This window comes from Penicillium canescens, assembly GCF_028828765.1.
Source record: "Penicillium canescens strain IBT 15451 chromosome Unknown utg000004l_segment0_segment0, whole genome shotgun sequence".
In the NCBI taxonomy this organism is placed as follows: Eukaryota; Fungi; Ascomycota; class Eurotiomycetes; order Eurotiales; family Aspergillaceae; genus Penicillium; species Penicillium canescens.
Window position 1 is genome coordinate 3,948,397 of NW_026703966.1, and position 12,865 is coordinate 3,961,261.

At 50.5% G+C, this 12,865-nt stretch overlaps 6 protein-coding genes across 6 annotated transcripts; 3 read left to right on the forward strand and 3 right to left on the reverse strand.

Annotated features, from left to right (window-relative positions):
* The first annotated feature begins 903 nt into the window (after window positions 1-903).
* Window positions 904-3,627, forward strand: trpB (tryptophan synthase TRP5). Its single transcript, XM_058515590.1, has 3 exons — window positions 904-1,197; window positions 1,257-1,563; window positions 1,618-3,627. Exons 1-3 carry the CDS (start codon window positions 1,062-1,064, stop codon window positions 3,347-3,349), a joined length of 2,175 nt encoding a protein of 724 aa, XP_058372768.1. The 5' UTR covers window positions 904-1,061; the 3' UTR covers window positions 3,350-3,627.
* Window positions 3,628-4,023: 396 nt separating this feature from the next.
* N7446_006844 (H(+)-transporting V1 sector ATPase subunit B) lies at window positions 4,024-5,798 on the reverse strand (the record flags this gene model as incomplete). Its single annotated transcript, XM_058515591.1, has 6 exons — window positions 4,024-5,010; window positions 5,065-5,172; window positions 5,221-5,418; window positions 5,476-5,495; window positions 5,560-5,644; window positions 5,700-5,798. The coding sequence occupies 6 exons, from the start codon at window positions 5,796-5,798 to the stop codon at window positions 4,024-4,026; spliced, it is 1,497 nt and encodes a 498-aa protein (XP_058372769.1).
* Window positions 5,799-6,005: 207 nt separating this feature from the next.
* N7446_006845 (universal stress protein family domain protein) lies at window positions 6,006-8,313 on the reverse strand (the record flags this gene model as incomplete). The annotated part of the gene is made up of 3 exons (XM_058515592.1): window positions 6,006-6,403; window positions 6,459-7,263; window positions 7,317-8,313. The coding sequence occupies 3 exons, from the start codon at window positions 8,311-8,313 to the stop codon at window positions 6,229-6,231; spliced, it is 1,977 nt and encodes a 658-aa protein (XP_058372770.1). The 3' UTR covers window positions 6,006-6,228.
* Window positions 8,314-8,855: 542 nt separating this feature from the next.
* N7446_006846 (DnaJ domain protein) lies at window positions 8,856-9,942 on the reverse strand (the record flags this gene model as incomplete). The annotated part of the gene is made up of 2 exons (XM_058515593.1): window positions 9,663-9,942; window positions 8,856-9,607 (listed from the first exon to the last, which is right to left on the reverse strand). The coding sequence occupies exons 1-2, from the start codon at window positions 9,817-9,819 to the stop codon at window positions 8,856-8,858; spliced, it is 909 nt and encodes a 302-aa protein (XP_058372771.1). The 5' UTR covers window positions 9,820-9,942.
* A 256-nt stretch (window positions 9,943-10,198) lies between these two features.
* Window positions 10,199-10,876, forward strand: N7446_006847 (putative DRAP deaminase; the record flags this gene model as incomplete). The annotated part of the gene is made up of 1 exon (XM_058515594.1): window positions 10,199-10,876. One exon carries the CDS (start codon window positions 10,199-10,201, stop codon window positions 10,874-10,876), a length of 678 nt encoding a protein of 225 aa, XP_058372772.1.
* A 283-nt stretch (window positions 10,877-11,159) lies between these two features.
* N7446_006848 (OB-fold domain-containing protein) lies at window positions 11,160-12,462 on the forward strand (the record flags this gene model as incomplete). The annotated part of the gene is made up of 2 exons (XM_058515595.1): window positions 11,160-11,373; window positions 11,729-12,462. The coding sequence occupies exons 1-2, from the start codon at window positions 11,241-11,243 to the stop codon at window positions 12,460-12,462; spliced, it is 867 nt and encodes a 288-aa protein (XP_058372773.1). The 5' UTR covers window positions 11,160-11,240.
* Window positions 12,463-12,865: the final 403 nt, after the last annotated feature.

Genomic DNA, 12,865 nt, shown 5'->3' on the forward strand with positions numbered 1-12,865 from the left:
TTTGTGTATTTGCGGTAAATTGGATATGTTCTATGAGTTGCGTTGAAGTAGAGCTTGAGTTGGGGCGTGCGGGGATGTTTCTTTATCGATAACCGAGGCTCACTGACGTATTGGCCGAACGTCCGAGCTTACAAAACAAGTCTATGATGTTTGTTGACCTATATTGTTTGTAAAAACGGGGGCTCTTTACTTTATACTGATTATTTCTGCATATCTGAAAGCCAGGGCGCTTCAATGCATTCAAATCTTTCAAGGCAAGACATAGCCTTGGAGATATATCGGGTAACTTGTGTTCAAGGTGTTGACGAGAATGTGCGATTCGCTTTCTGTAAACATATATGTGGGTATGAAAACTCGACTTCCTGTCAAAATTAACAGAGTGGCGTCCGTCGTAGTATTGAACTACAATGGGACTTGAAATGAACTCATCATATGAAAGGCTGAGTTGGATCGGAATGCACTCGTTGTAGTTGCCAACTAGCTAGACGCCTTTACCGGCAGTGGATGCTATACATGAGATGGAAGGCAACCGTGTCTTTCATCTTAGCATTACGCTCGGGTATTTATGTTGAGAAAAGATCTCTCTGCGGTAGATGGTTCGTTCTATGATTATATATATTGATTATCGTGGGCTGTCAAGGCGTTTCCCAAAGTCATGGAATTCCCCCAAACAAAATCAAGGTATAAAGCGCATAAATATTGGACTGAAGAGATTCTTATTTAGCTCAGTTGGCCATTATAAACTATTGATCAATGGTTGATTGTCAATACAAAGACAGCACGTGATAGGGTCGAATGTTTCACGTGGTAGCACGTGACAACCAGATGACTCAATATCTTATCACACGTGACCGAGGGGCACCGCATCGAAAATGGCAATGGCAATTGACTCATAGAGCGTCCCTTGATTCTTTGACAACGTCAATTGTTCTCAATTCAACATTCGTATCCCATACCCACACACTACACCGCACAAACCACGGGATTGATAGCCACCACTGGCCTTCCCCATTCTTTTATCTCTACTTTCTTTAACCCCACATCCTTCACACTGCTCAGCCATGGACCACATTAAGCAGACCTTTGCCAAGTGCAAGGAGCAGAAGCGTGCTGCCCTTGTCGCTTACATCACTGCCGGATACCCCACAGTCGAGGAGGCCGTTGACATTATGCTCGGACTCGAGAACGGCGGTGCTGGTACTGTTATCCCAATCCCGGTGGCACCGGAACAATTCACTGACGAGATTGAAATATAGACATCATTGAGCTCGGAATTCCCTTCACAGACCCCATTGCCGACGGCCCCACTATTCAGACTGCTAACACAAAGGCCCTTGAGAATGGCGTTACTCTCACTACCGTCCTGCAGCTTGTCCGCACTGCTCGCAGCCGAGGCTTGAAGACCCCCTCCTTCTTATGGGCTACTACAACCCTGTTCTGCGGTACGGAGAGGAGCGCATGCTCAATGATTGCAAAGAAGCTGGTGTCAATGGTTTCATCATGGTCGATCTGCCCCCAGAGGAGGCTGTTCGTTTCCGTGACCTTTGCGCAAGCGCTGGGTAAGTTTGGATAATTCTATCATTTGTTCTCCATCACAGAAAGCTAATTCTCTATCAGTCTGTCATACGTTCCGCTTATCGCTCCTGCCACCTCCGACTCCCGCATGCGCCTGCTTTGCAAGATTGCCGACTCCTTCATCTACGTCGTTTCCCGTATGGGTGTCACCGGTGCCACCGGCTCACTGAGCGCCAACATCCCTGAACTCTTAAGCCGTGTCCACGAATACTCTGGTAATGTCCCCGCCGCATTGGGCTTCGGTGTCAGCACCCGTGAGCACTTCTTGTCCGTCCAGGATGAGGCGGAGGGTGTTGTTATTGGCAGCCAGATTATCACCGTCGTTGGCCAGGCCCCTGCTGGTCAGGCCGCCAAGGCCGCTGAGGAGTACCTCTCCAGCGTCACTGGACGCAAGCGCGAGCGTGATGCTCAGGGTGCCCTTACCCACGAGATCAACGTCATCGAGGCTATCCAGAAGGCTCAGCCCTCAGCGGAGGCCAAGCCCACCAAGGTTATCAGCGATGCCGATACTCCTTCCGGCCCTGGTCTTGCTGACCAGCTTGAGGCCCTTAACGTGACCAAGAATCCCTCCGCCCAGCCTTCTCGATTTGGTGAGTTCGGCGGGCAGTACGTTCCTGAGTCCTTGATGGACTGTTTGGCCGAGCTTGAGCGCGGATTCGATACTGCCAACAATGACCCCAAGTTCTGGGAGGAGTTCCGCTCATACTACCCCTACATGGGCCGCCCTAGCAGTCTCCACATCGCCCAGCGTTTGACTGACCACGTCGGTGGTGCCAACATCTGGTTGAAGCGTGAGGATCTCAACCACACTGGTAGTCACAAAATCAACAACGCCCTTGGCCAGATTCTGATCGCTCGTCGCCTGGGTAAGACCCGCATCATCGCCGAGACTGGCGCTGGTCAGCACGGTGTCGCCACCGCTACTGTCTGTGCCAAGTTCGGCATGAAATGTACCGTCTTTATGGGCGCCGAAGATGTTCGTCGCCAGGGTCTCAACGTGTTCCGTATGAAGCTCCTCGGTGCTTCCGTTGTCGCTGTCGAGGCTGGTAGCCGCACTCTGCGCGACGCCGTCAACGAGGCACTCCGCGCCTGGGTTGTCGAACTCGATACCACCCACTACATCATCGGCTCTGCTATCGGACCTCACCCCTTCCCCACCATCGTCCGCACCTTCCAGTCCGTTATTGGAAACGAGACTAAGGAGCAGATGAAGGCTGAACTTGGAAAGCTTCCCGACGCCGTTGTTGCCTGTGTTGGTGGTGGCTCCAACGCCGTTGGAATGTTCTACCCCTTCCAGAACGACCCTAGCGTTAAGTTGGTTGGTGTCGAGGCTGCCGGTGATGGAGTTGACACTGGACGTCACTCCGCCACCCTTTCCGGTGGTTCTCACGGTGTCCTGCACGGTGTGCGTACCTACGTTCTCCAGAACGAGCACGGCCAAATTTCTGAGACGCACTCCATCTCTGCTGGTCTTGACTACCCCGGTGTCGGCCCCGAGCTGTCCAACTGGAAGGACTCGGACCGTGCCACCTTCATCGCTGCCGACGACAGCCAGGCCCTCGAGGGTTTCCGCGCTCTTGCTCAGCACGAGGGTATTATCCCTGCGCTGGAATCATCCCACGCCGTTTGGGGTGTCATGCAGTTGGCCAAGACCATGGGCAAGGGTCATGACATCGTCCTCAACTTGAGTGGACGTGGTGACAAGGATGTCCAGCAGGTTGCTGACGAGCTTCCCCGGCTGGGACCTAAGATCGGCTGGGATCTGCGCTTCTAAGCCTTTCATCCCTGGCTAGTCGTTTCTTCGCATTTCCCCTTTTCTGGTCGAATTGCATCACTTGATTTGCCTTCGTTTGGGCTCATACGTTTCGGAAAAGCGTTTTCATTCGGCTTGCAGTCTTTTTTTTTTTTTTTTTTTTTTGGTTACTTCTCGATTACTCCAGTCTTTTCTCGGTTACTCTGGGGGTCATCCTCGTACATTTCTACACACATAAAATAAGAATTGATACCCCCTTTTTAGACGTCATGTTCCTTCTTGTTATCACGTAGCATTGTAGATCTGGGTTTGGTGTCCCAGTCAAGGAAATACCTCCATGGCTTTCGACAGAAGGTCAATAGTTCCTGTTTCTCGCTACAAAATTGACATTTACGACAGGAAGCTCATATCCTACCTCTATTACATAGACCTATTCTACCGTAGTCGATTCCTTCTTCAAGCACAAGGCCTCAGAAATATGGTTCGATATTGTATAATGCTTTACCAGACCAAAGAAGACAGCAAGAATCAAGTAGTATGACCGCAGAGCAAAATAAGTAGCCGCAACAAGAACAGAAACAGGAACAAGAAAGGACTATATGCAGTCGACACGGACAAACGGTACACATACAGCCCCGCCAAAATGCTTTCTCTTCATTTCATCCTCCACTCTCCCAAGAACACTCGCGGACACATCATGCGTCGATAAGGTTCTCGTCTGAGTTATCGCGCGTATCCCTGTTAGGGACCTTGCGGCCCTGGCGGGCATAGAATTCGTCCAGGATACGCTTGGGCACACGGTTAAGGAGCTCCTTGGGGTAAATGCGGAGGAGGTTCCAGGCGATGTCGAGAGATTCCTGAATTGTGCGAGACTCATAGGCAGACTGGCTGATGAAGGTGCGTTCGAACTTCTCGAGGAATTCGAGGGAGAGCTTATCCTCCGAGGAGAGAGCTTCCTCTCCCACGACAGCTTTCATGGCGGCAGCATCACGACCGATAGCGTACTTGGCATACAGCTGGTTGGAGACATCGCCGTGGTCCTTGCGGGTGCGGCCCTCGCCAATGGCGGACTTCATTAGACGTGACAGCGATGGCAGAACGTTGATTGGCGGGTAGATACCGCGGTTGTCGAGCTGACGGTCAATGAAGATCTGGCCCTCGGTAATGTAACCAGTCAAATCGGGGATCGGGTGGGTGATATCATCGTTAGGCATGGTCAGAATGGGAATCTGCGTGATGGAACCGTTGCGGCCCTCAACTCGTCCAGCACGCTCATAGAGAGTGGCCAAATCCGTGTACATGTAACCGGGGTAACCACGACGACCGGGGACTTCTTCTCTGGCAGCGGAAACCTCACGAAGGGCATCACAGTAGGCAGACATATCGGTCATAATGACCAGACAGTGCTTCTCAAGTTGGTAGGCGTAGTATTCGGCGGTGGTCAGGGCGAGACGAGGAGTAATAATACGCTCAATAGTAGGGTCGTTGGCCAAGTTAAGGAACAAGGTGACACGCTCCATACTACCGTTCTCCTCGAAGTCACGAGTGAAGAAACGAGCAGTTTCCATGTTAACACCCATGGCGGCGAAGACGATAGAGAAGTTGTCCTCGTGATCGTCGTGGATGCCCTTACTAGGCTTCGCTAGACTGGCCTGTCGAGCGATCTGGGCAGCGATCTCCGACTGCGTGTGTGTTAGCAAGAGATCATATCATCGTTAACGGTGTTGGCCACGTACATGGGGTAGACCAGCAGCAGAGAAGATAGGAATCTTCTGTCCACGGGCAATAGAGTTCATAGTATCGATAGCGGAGATACCGGTGGAAATGATTTCCTCGGGGTACACCTTGCGTCCCATTAGCAGAGCTCCAACTCATATTGGTAATGCACATACTCGCGAGTAGGGGTTGATAGGCTGGCCGTTGATATCAAGGTAGTCCTCTGCCATCACCTTGGGTCCCTTATCGATGGCACGTCCCGAACCGTCGAAGACTCGACCCAGCATGTCCTCGGAGACACCCAGCTTCAAGCTGTGGCCGCTAAATTCGACTTTGGTCTTCTTAACATCGATACCGGAAGTGCCTTCGAACACCTAGTCTGCGTTAATGTCTTGCACATGAGGGGCGATGGATAGCGGTCTCATCTGTACCTGAACGACTGCTCGGTTTCCTATTTGTGTAGATAGCAGTCAGCCTCTGGGTAGTGTATAAACGGCAGAAAGTGGGTGACCGACCTCTGGCTTCCAGCACCTGGCCCGATCTTTCAGAGCCGTCAGCTAATCTAAGGCTGACAATCTCGTTGTACCGGGGGAACTTGACCTATTCCCAACATTCATTAGCAAGGTGTTCCCGGTTGATGGTCCGGCGGTCTCACATTGTCCAACACGACCAGAGGCCCATTGATTCCCCCGATGGTGTTGTAGCGGATCCGGGGCTTGATGGAGCTCATCCGGGGGTCATCCATATCGGCCATAATGAACAAAGAAAGGGTAGTATGGGGAGGTTAAAGGTGGGACGGGGGGTTCCAGCTGTCTCGACGGGACGGGGAGCTTGGGCGGTGAGTGGGTCGTGATGATTGCGTCGGTATTTTCTTGGCATTTACAGAGCACATCCTCACTTATTTGATATTCATTGGTAGATTGAAAGAATTCGTGATGGCAAAAGGATAGAAACCATGATGCTAAAACTTCAGTTGTCTAAACTTATCTACGAATGATAGCCGGTACGAGAGAGTAGAATGGTCCATGACAACGGGGTATATCCATACATGTTAACAGCGAGAAAGCAAGGATCCCAGGTTTGATGCACCGCCTAAACCGCTGAGCATGATGCTAGTAGTCTCATAATGATCCATGAAAATGCAAGCAAAAGGAAACCAAAGGAAAAAGAGAGCCCATAACCAATTAGTCCACTTTGGCTTGAGAGAGACTCTTCGGGGTAATCAAATTATTGGAAAGGCGCACGTTTGCGCTGCTGAGCCTACCCTTGGAAGAATGCCTCTTTAGCTTTCGACGGGCGACCATTACCGGCACTGAAGATTTGGAAAGTAGGTAGTTGGAGAACGAGCCGAGAAGCACACTAAGATTGTGTTAGTTTGTAACATGCAATGACACGATTGAAAGAATAGACTTACCCCTTCAGAGCACTTTGACCTCGGGCACCCACAATAACAAGTGTCGGTTCGAGTTCATCGATAGCTTCAGTGATCATGGACTTCGGGTTCTTGCAGTGAATAACCTCAACGGCAATGCGAACCTGTAGCACCGTTTTCCGCAGCAGCTTTACACAGGTCTGAGACACAGTTTCGACTGCCCTCACCCGTTCCGCTTCAGCTATTGATGACGCCCGGGAATCAGCAGAATGCGCCTTGCTGGCGGTTCCCGGACCAAGACGGCCCAGGATCGTTCGGGATCCATAGCCAGAATTCTGTGCTTCCTTTGTCTGTGTGCCAACGACCGCTGTTGCGTCTTTGATCACTTTGGCTCCCTCGCCAACCTGCACAGCCGAGGTACTCGTAGAATCCTCGGGCATAACGTAGATGGCGAATATTGTGTCACCATCCCTGAGAACTGTGCCGATGGTCCACTCGAGGGCATATACAGACTCTTCACTTAAGTCGGTGGCGACCAGATACTTACGTCGGCGTCGGCGGATCTCATCGCCGGTATCTGACAAGCCTGAAAAGTTTCCGCGAACAATTGTTCGGATGGATCGGTTGTGCACGCCATTATCAATGGCTGACATGGAAATGCTAAGCTTCTGTGCACGGTGAATGTCGCCAATTTCCGCTTCATCGTCGGACCCGTAAGGTGTACCAGCCACTGACTGGATACGAGGGGTCGGGATATCGAAACTCGTCTGTGGATGCACAACAGCTTTCAAAGCTGATTTCCGAGGTTTCTTCTCTTGGGGCCCGGTCGTCTTCTCATTTGCTTTTTCTAAACATGTGGTCAGTTCATCGCCCTTCAGCATGATTGAAACAGTAACATACGCTCTGCCGGCTTGGGCTCTTCATTCTTCGGCTTTTCAAAGTCGTCGGGTGTGATAGATGTGATATCAGCCCTCTTTCTGCGACCTCGCATACCTTCGTTGGTGCTGTCATCGTCACTTGAAGTGTCGTCGCCTTCATCCTCACTGCTTTCAATTATATTCTTGTCGCGGTCAAATACATCCTTGGCCAGTCGTTCCCCGTTTTCCTCCACAGCAGCCGGTTTGACATAATCAGGAAGACTTCCAGAAGAGTTGGGTAAGGCTTCATCTGATTTATTCAGATGGTCGTGGATATGGACTGTCTTTCCCTTCCCTGAGCTGTTAGGGGCAGGCTGTATTGACTCCACATGGATAGAATGGCTCCCGGATGAGCTCGGGCGACCCCTCTCCGGTGAGGTAGAGGATCTGGAGTCAAGGGATGAACCACGCTGGATGGAACCTCGTGATGAGTCTCTCCCGCGGGAAAAGCTCCTCGGGAAGAGTCGTGATTCTAAGCCAGACATCATGGCTGCCATGCCCTTCCGGCCCTGGGACTTGTCGCGGGCTTGCAGGAAGCGCTTTTTGGAATGTGACTGCTCCGAAGGAGAGACAGAAACCTCGAACTTCGCATCTGTATCGGTGCCAAGACGGCTCGATGGTCTACCAACCTCAACGGCATGATCGGATGAACTCCGGGGTAGAGCCTCGGGTTCGGCCCTGGTCCTCTCCGGCGAGCTCGGAGCAGACGCCATATCTGAATAACTCATGCGCAAAGGCGACGAGACCAGTGGCTCGACTGGGCTGCGGATTCCGCGAGCTCTAGGTGAACAAGTCCCCGCACTATTCTTTGGCGGGGCAATCAGCAGGCTTTGCAATGCACGGCTTAACCCAGTTGGTTTCTCGTCAATCGGGGTTGTCGAGATGGTTGATCGACCTAAGCTTTTAAGTTGCTCAGTGTTGGATATGGGGGAAGTCCCAGCGTGGTACGACAGCGGTACCGCCTCCGGTGGGGAATCCATCGAGCCGCTGCAACGACGCCAAGCGCTGAGGAATGTGGAGCAGATCGTCCTTTTATGACGATTGCGCTGGGGATGTTCTGGATTATCCGCGTTTTATCAGCTAGAAGCCTTAGAAATGAGCCCTGGAAGCTCACTGGAGGATAAAGATGGAGCTCGGTCGCCGACGGTATAGTCCATTCAAACAAATGGGATTTGCTCGAACATCTTGACTGCAGAGTTCAAAGTCAAAGAAAGAATGCAAGGGATTGCGGGGAGAACAAAGATCAGTCCCCAAGTGGGAGAAGGCGCGAGCTCAGGGCAAGGCTTCCTGCTGCGGCCACTGTGGCTGCATAGATATCACAAGTTGGCGTCCCAAGAGGGTACATACATCTAAGCGGTTAAAGACTCTATCTTGCTTCTTATACACAGCTTGAATTGACTAGAATACACCGAGCAAACAGCAATAAATATAATTCAAACTAGGTATGCCAACCTGATGCAATCAACCCCTAGATAAAGACGAACGCCGAAACATGATGCATAAACATGAAAGCAAGACTACCTCAAGACTTGGACCTCTTCGACTTGGGCTTTGCACCCTCCTTAGATTGCTTCCGAGCACCAACAGCAGCAAAGGCCTCATCTGAAGGCTCATCCTCAACACCGCGCTTCCTCCCATTAGGTTGCGCATACTTCTCCTCCAGACGAGCCAAGAACCCAGCACCACGATCCTGCTGACGTTTGGTAATCATAGCCTGGAGATCATCCAGACTACTCTCAGAGCCCTTAGACCCCTTCGCAGCCTCCTTCTTCTTCTTATTCTCAATCTTCTTCGCCAACTTCTCCGCCTCTTTAGCCTCCTTCTGAGCCTTCTTCACCCGCTGCTTCTTCTTCGCCTCAGGCTCCTGGGAATAATCCTCGAAATCCTCCACTTCTCCGTCCGCAATAGCCTGATCAATAATGGCACGGAACCGCTCATCGTCATCAAGGACATTGGACAGCATGACAGTCTCGTAGATCCCATCCATGTCGCCCTCGTGCGTGGTATACGCAGCAAGCAGATCCTTCTTCTCCTCGTCTGAGTTTTGGTATTTCTTCTGGAAGTCCGAGATCGCACGTTTGTCGAGCATCGCTGATAGCTGTTCACGGTAGAAGTCCATCCAGTTGAAGTCGCCGTCTTCTCCAAAGGCTTCATCTGTGCTGCCGGTGCGGTCGTATATGTTGCGTCGGCGTGGGTCGGAGAGGACACCGTATGCCAGCGCGATGCGCTGGAATTTCGCATTGGCTTCTTCGCGCGCATCTTCGCTGACCTTGTCTAGTATGGAGTTAGTTCATCTGTCTTTCTGGGCTTGTTTGGGGGAAATGCCTACCGGGATGGTTTCTCAATGCACCCTTCTTGTATGCGCTCTTGATCGCTTCTGGGGTTGCGTCTGACGCTACGCCGAGAATTTTGTAAAGGTTCTCCTCGATGGAGGGCATTTCCTCGTCTGAGGCATGGTGTTGTTCGGGTTTCGCGCCTTTCGCCATTGCAAGTGTGAGTGACACACAACAGCTGGGTATAAGCTTTGTTGAAAATGAGTGACAGTAAATTGTTTCAATCCAAATATTTGGAACAAAGATTCCGTCTCATTAAAAAATCAACAAGTGTAGTTGTCTTCGTCGCCTTTCAAGCTGACGCGATTGACGCGACGGACCATTTCGTCATTTTGCCACAAATCCCCGCCTTTACACCCAGCCCACCTTGAACACTTGAAGCTCTCTACAACGCCACTGTTCCCTCTCAACTTTTAAAAGCTGCATATACGTTTCAATTTACAAGATACATCAGTCCAATCTATAATCTACCCGCTCATCCCCCACCCACACCACAAAACAACCTATCAATTACCAATCGGCCTCACCCACTATGACGACAAACACCTCTCACACAGCCTACATAAAGAAGTGCCTCACCCTAGCCGAAAAATCACCACCACGCCCAACAAATTTCCGAGTCGGCGCCCTCCTCCTCTCCCGCAAAGACAACGACCCAACCTTCTCAGACGACCGCATCCTCTCAACGGGGTACACAATGGAACTAGCAGGCAACACACACGCCGAGCAATGCTGTTTCTCAAACTACGCAGCCGTACACAATGTGCCAGATGACCAAGTCAGCACAGTCCTCCCCGCTGAGCCAGGCCGCATGCTCATCATGTATGTAACGATGGAGCCGTGCGGGAAACGGCTGTCTGGGAATGTGCCGTGTGCGCAGCGCATTGCGCGGACGACGGAGGGGGGTAGAGAGGGGGTTCATAAGGTTTATTTTGGGGTCAAGGAGCCTGAGACTTTTGTGGGTGAGTCTGAGGGGTGTAGGATGTTGACTGAGGCGGGGATTGAGTGGGAGCATGTTTCTGGGTTGGAAAGGGAGATTTTAACCGTTGCTACTGCTGGTCATGAGAATGGCGAGGAGGAGGTTCGGGCTACTCTTGGTGAGAAGGGGACTGATATTGATGATATTAGTCCCGAGGAGAGGAGGAGGCAGGAGGAGGCTCCGAGGAATCCGAAGAAGAGGATGATGGAAGGGGAGATTTCTCTCTATTGATAGAGGAGATACAACAGTATCTGCATAATATGTTCCTCCTGATCTCTGCTAAAAGTTTAGCAAGGAGGTACTTAGCCATGTTAGCTGGTGCAGAGTTTCCTGGGGCCTGAAAATGACGTAGAATCAAGCACAAAATCAGAACAGTGGAATCATCTTGTAGGTGGTTGTGTCTATATATCCCAATACAATATAGAAATATAGAGGATATGGGAACTACAACCAAACACGCGCCACGCGACTTGATATATAAACACGTGACCTCAACCAACATTCAATTCCTGTCCAAACTCATCCATGAGCAACAACATCTCAAGATCCAGACTCTACATTCCCGAAACAAGACACTCAAGACAAAGATGATCCAATGGCAACAGACGATAATGTGGACCTCACTTTCTACCCCGCGTTCTGCTTCAAAGCGTCACCAACGCACTTCACCTGGGTGAAGATGAGTGCCGCAGATGTGCACCGTCTCCGAAGATTGAAAGAGTTTGTTGGTAGGTTATTTTAGACTTTCTTTGAATCCTGGTCATTTCTTTGTCCCCTGAAGATCGACACGTCTAGTGTTCTTGTGCATTTCTGGGTTATTCACGGGTACTCTAATGCCGGACCGAGACGCCTTAAATAAGGCATTAGCGTTAAGAGTTGATATCTTCACTTTCACTTTGAGTGTTCATACTTCACTCTTATTTTGTATGGGAATTCCTTTGATTCCGCTGCTTTATGCATGGGGAATAATCCAATATGCATTACGCTCTCTTTTCCCAACATCTATCTGTCTACTACAACCCTCCCCGAACTATATAATCAGAATAACACAAAACAAAGAATCCAAAGCTAACAACCCACTAGGCGAAAATATATTTTTCTACAATAACCACCCAATCCGCTTCGTTAGCCTAGTAGGCCTAATAGTGGCACGAACAGAGATAACTCGACGAACAATCCTAACGCTGGACGACAGCAGCGGCGCCACAATCGACATAGCAGTCCTACAGCAAACCCAACCAAAGCCAAACGCAAACAGCAATAACAGCAGCATATCAACCAGAAACACCAACCAAACCACAAGTGACCAAGCAGACCCAGAACCAGAACCAACCCCCTGGTCCAACTTCTCCATCACCTCAAAACCACACCGCAGCCAAAACCCCAACCCCCAGCAAACACATATGACAGCAACAGAAAACGATCCAATAAACATAACATCCCTCCAGCCAGGAACAACAATCCGAATAAAGGGAACCCTCTCCCTCTTCCGCTCAAGCATGCAAATAAACCTGGAACGCTTCACACTAGTTCCAGACACGAACGCCGAAATGGCATTCCTAGACGAGCGCCTACGTTTCCTGATCGAGGTCCTCTCCGTGCCGTGGGAGTTATCCGATGCCGAGGTTGAGGGGTATAGAGTTGATGCTGAGATGGGGGATGTGAGGGCCTTGGAGGAGCGGCGCAGGATTGAGAGGCGGGGTGTTAAACGGCGTGAGAGGGAGGAGAGGGATGCGAAGGTTATTGCGAAGCGGTATGAGCGGGAGGAGAGGGGAGAGAGAGAGGGAGGGGGCTTTTTGTCGGGAGGATGGGGTTAGGGTTATGAGGAGGTTTGGGTGGGAGGGTGATAAGTGATAGTAATGATACTCCAGGGCTGTGTATACAGTTGCTTTTGTGGTTTATGATACTGTGCTATGACTTGACTCTGAAGATCTGGTCTGAGAGGGATATGGGCTGTGATGAACAATTCACTTTTCCGCTCGATGCTATCCACAAATTATATATCAACAGAAATATTCAAGACATCAAACCTCGACATTAAATCATCAGTCATGCACATAAATCCCCAGAAAGAAGGGGTATCTTTGTTGCCATGAAACGCCAAGCTGGAGTATGAAACACAAAAATGATAACAAAAATGAAGACAAAAAGCAAGACCCCGGAAACAAGCATAAAAACAGAAAAAGAGACCAAAGGAAAAGTAGTTATCCATGTCCATGT